The sequence below is a fragment of the Chaetomium globosum genome, genomic scaffold (genome assembly GCF_000143365.1).
Source record: "Chaetomium globosum CBS 148.51 scaffold_5 genomic scaffold, whole genome shotgun sequence".
In the NCBI taxonomy this organism is placed as follows: Eukaryota; Fungi; Ascomycota; class Sordariomycetes; order Sordariales; family Chaetomiaceae; genus Chaetomium; species Chaetomium globosum.
The window spans coordinates 1,827,643-1,830,597 of record NT_165980.1 but is presented as its reverse complement, the minus strand read 5'-3'; the positions used below and the strand labels follow the sequence as shown (position 1 = coordinate 1,830,597).

Here is a 2,955-nt window from a genome sequence, read left to right as displayed (position 1 = left end):
CTGGCTGATATTTGGCATGACACTGCAGCTCCTCGCGCTGGTTGCCAACATCACGTCTCTCATCTACGGCAAAGATGTGCCGCTCACACGCATCGGAAATTGCTGTCATCGGCGGCACTGTGGCCAAGAATGTTATGGACATTGTCGGGCCGCATTTTATTAAAACGACCCCGCGGACGGCTGCGCAGATACACGCCGAGACAGCTCTCATGAACGACAAGGTCCGCAAGACGCCATTCGGCTGGCGGCGCAAGGCACTCATCAAGGAGAAGGTCAAGTATTTTGAGAAGCTCGGCAAGGAATCGCTCGAGGTGGAAAAGACTACGGCCAAGACGGGCCTCCTGTCACGCCTAAAGGGTAAGCTGAGTGTGTCGCCCAAGGTCATCCGAATCATCGGCACCGTCATCGCGATTGCCTTCATCGGGTTTCTGATATGGGACATTGCCGTCCACGGGAAGAACATGAGTTCGGTCCAGCTAGCGCTCGGCATCATCAACATCATCCTGAAGGTGGCTATCGTGGTGGTGGAGATTCTTGGGCTCATCATGCCGGCTGTTAGCATCATCCCAGTCATTGGGCAGATCCTCCTCATCGCAGTCATCATAGTCGGCATCTTTATCACCATATTTGGCACGACGGAACACCAAAAAACGCCGGGGCGAGAAGTTTGTCGATCGAATGCGTGCACCCGACGGCTGGCTATCCCAGATTGACAATCCGCCCGGGCCTCTGCTCACCGCGTCCGTGTCATCCATCTTGGGAGTCAGGAACACGCCTTGGTTCCTTCACCTTGACTCTGAAGAACGACACAACCCAAAAGATCACGTTCTCGGACGCGGCACCGACCCAAAAGGATCAGGCGGCGTCTACCGACACCATCAACAACGTCTCGCTGGGCTTCTTCGGCGGCTCCGACGACACCTGCCTGTTCACCAACACGGCCTTTGCCGGCGAGGGCGAGGCGGAGGCCGCGGGCGGCGGCACGTGGAGTTGCACAACGCTCCCTGGTGACGCGGGCGCGTGGGATGTGGCGCTGCAGACGCCCCACGGCACCAGCCTGCGCTCGACCAACTTCTTTGTCCGTGTGAGGGACAAGGCCGGGGAGAAGGGCGCGGCGTTGGCGCTCGGCGAGAAGATTGACATTCTCATCAAGGGGACCATGGGCACCAAGGCCGGGACGTCGGTGGTCACGGTCGCTGAGCAGAGACCGGGGGTTTTGTATGCCCCGTCGACTTTTGAGATGACGAGGTTCTGAGGGGGGTGGTGTGGTGTAGTGGTGTTGGAGACTGATGGTGGGGGGATTCTGTTGCGGTAGTCTATGATCTATCTGTGAAGAAAGTATTTGGATTGTTTGGCCACTTGACGTACACCTTGATCCGGAGGTGCTGCTTTGATTTGAAGGCAGGTCCCTCCAGCCTCAGCGTGTCTGTCCCCAGTGAAGTCAGTGCTTGCTTTTAACCAAGTGCAGTGCAGTTACCGTACAGCCCCCATGTGGTTACCATGGAGCCGCAATAGCAACTGGAAGTTTATTTGAATGGCATCACTCCTGAGTTCCGTCTTGTACCGTCGGGCCAATATGCAATGGCAATTCGTTGGCTTTGCTTTGCGGCAAACCTAATGCCATATCCCAAACGACCTCTGTATATGCTGCGGATTTTCTTGTCAGATGTTATATTTCCGAAGAGTAGCAACAATTCGTCGGCAAAACACTACTCTCAAGCATGTCCGCTGGGTTCTTGTATCGCCCGCCCCACAACATTTGTTGATTAATCAATCCGTCCACCAAAACGTTCCGGGACTTGGCCCAATTGTGACGCTACGTTTTCGGCGGGCACATATCGTTTCGCCCGGAGTGAAGTCCCGCCGGCGGAGCATACAGTCGGGGGGATTTTCTTGGCCCAACATCCAGGGATCACCTTGCCACGGTATCTTGCGTTTCGGGATTTGGGGTCTGTAAAGCGCGTGGTCAACATATTAGCAAAGTATAAAATATCGATCGTCGCCCCCAGGTGATGCTGGTTTGAATGAAGGCACAGCTTTCATCAGTGTTTTGCCGCCGCATACCGCCGGTACTGCCCTTTTTTGAGAAGCCCCTTTTTGCCCCGTTTTGAAGACACCCTTTTAAACCGCACATCATTCATATACACTTCTCTCGCCAGCCATAACCCTCACAATGGGTGAACCATCCGATCTCCAGATTGCCCAGCCCCTGACCCTCAAATGCGGCCTCACGCTCCCCAACCGGCTGGTCAAGGCCGCCATGGCTGAGCAAATGGCGGGGCCCAACCAGCTTCCCGACGAGCGGATGTTGACGCTCTACAAGCACTGGGCGCAAGGCGGCTGGGGGCTTATTATCACCGGTATGTATTCGCACACCCACACGCACAGAGAGGGATAGATAGAGGGGGATAACGGAGAGACGGACAGACATCCCGTTGACGCACCCCCCCACCCTCCTCTTCTCACGTTGGTCACCTCAGCGATCTCACCTCCCCTCTCAAACTAAGCACAACTAAAGCCCCCCTCCCCCCTTGTACGAGATCACATGTTTGTTGTGAGAGGACCCTGAGGCCACATCGGCAAAGACAGCGTGTAGCCCAACAAGTGGTCCAGTGTTGATCGCGACGCCGCCACCGGGCCCGCCTCTGGGCTTTCGTATCTCATATTAAGCGGATCTGTAGGTTTTCCCCGTTTCGACTGGCTAAACTTCGAAATCTGCGCCGGGTGATCCAAAACAGCAGCTTGGAGCGTGGTTCCCCTTTCGCCCCTCCATAGATCGAAACCGTCAAGTGGGGTGACGTTCCAGCTCAGCCTTTATCCGCTGAAACATGGCGGGCCGCGGACTGGGGACGTTCTCAGGGACTCCTTGTTACCCGGGAGCCTCCTTTGGCTGTCTGGCCGATCAGAAAATCGGAGGGGAGGATATTCCGGACCCCGAGAAAGTTTGGTCCCTGG

At 56.0% G+C, this 2,955-nt stretch overlaps 2 protein-coding genes across 2 annotated transcripts in view; both read left to right on the top strand.

Annotated features, from left to right (window-relative positions):
* Positions 1-1,255, top strand: part of CHGG_07413 (uncharacterized protein) — a gene marked incomplete at both ends in the record, with an annotated part of 5,990 nt that extends 4,735 nt beyond the window's left edge. Inside the window, 2 exons of the mRNA XM_001225068.1 lie at positions 189-665; positions 821-1,255. Coding sequence (XP_001225069.1) covers positions 189-665; positions 821-1,255 — 912 coding nt within the window. The remainder of the gene's footprint in view (positions 1-188; positions 666-820) is intronic.
* Positions 1,256-2,173: 918 nt separating this feature from the next.
* CHGG_07412 (uncharacterized protein) overlaps positions 2,174-2,955 on the top strand; it is a gene marked incomplete at both ends in the record, with an annotated part of 1,612 nt that continues 830 nt past the window's right edge. Inside the window, one exon of the mRNA XM_001225067.1 lies at positions 2,174-2,360. Within this exon, the coding sequence (XP_001225068.1) occupies positions 2,174-2,360 (187 nt within the window). The remainder of the gene's footprint in view (positions 2,361-2,955) is intronic.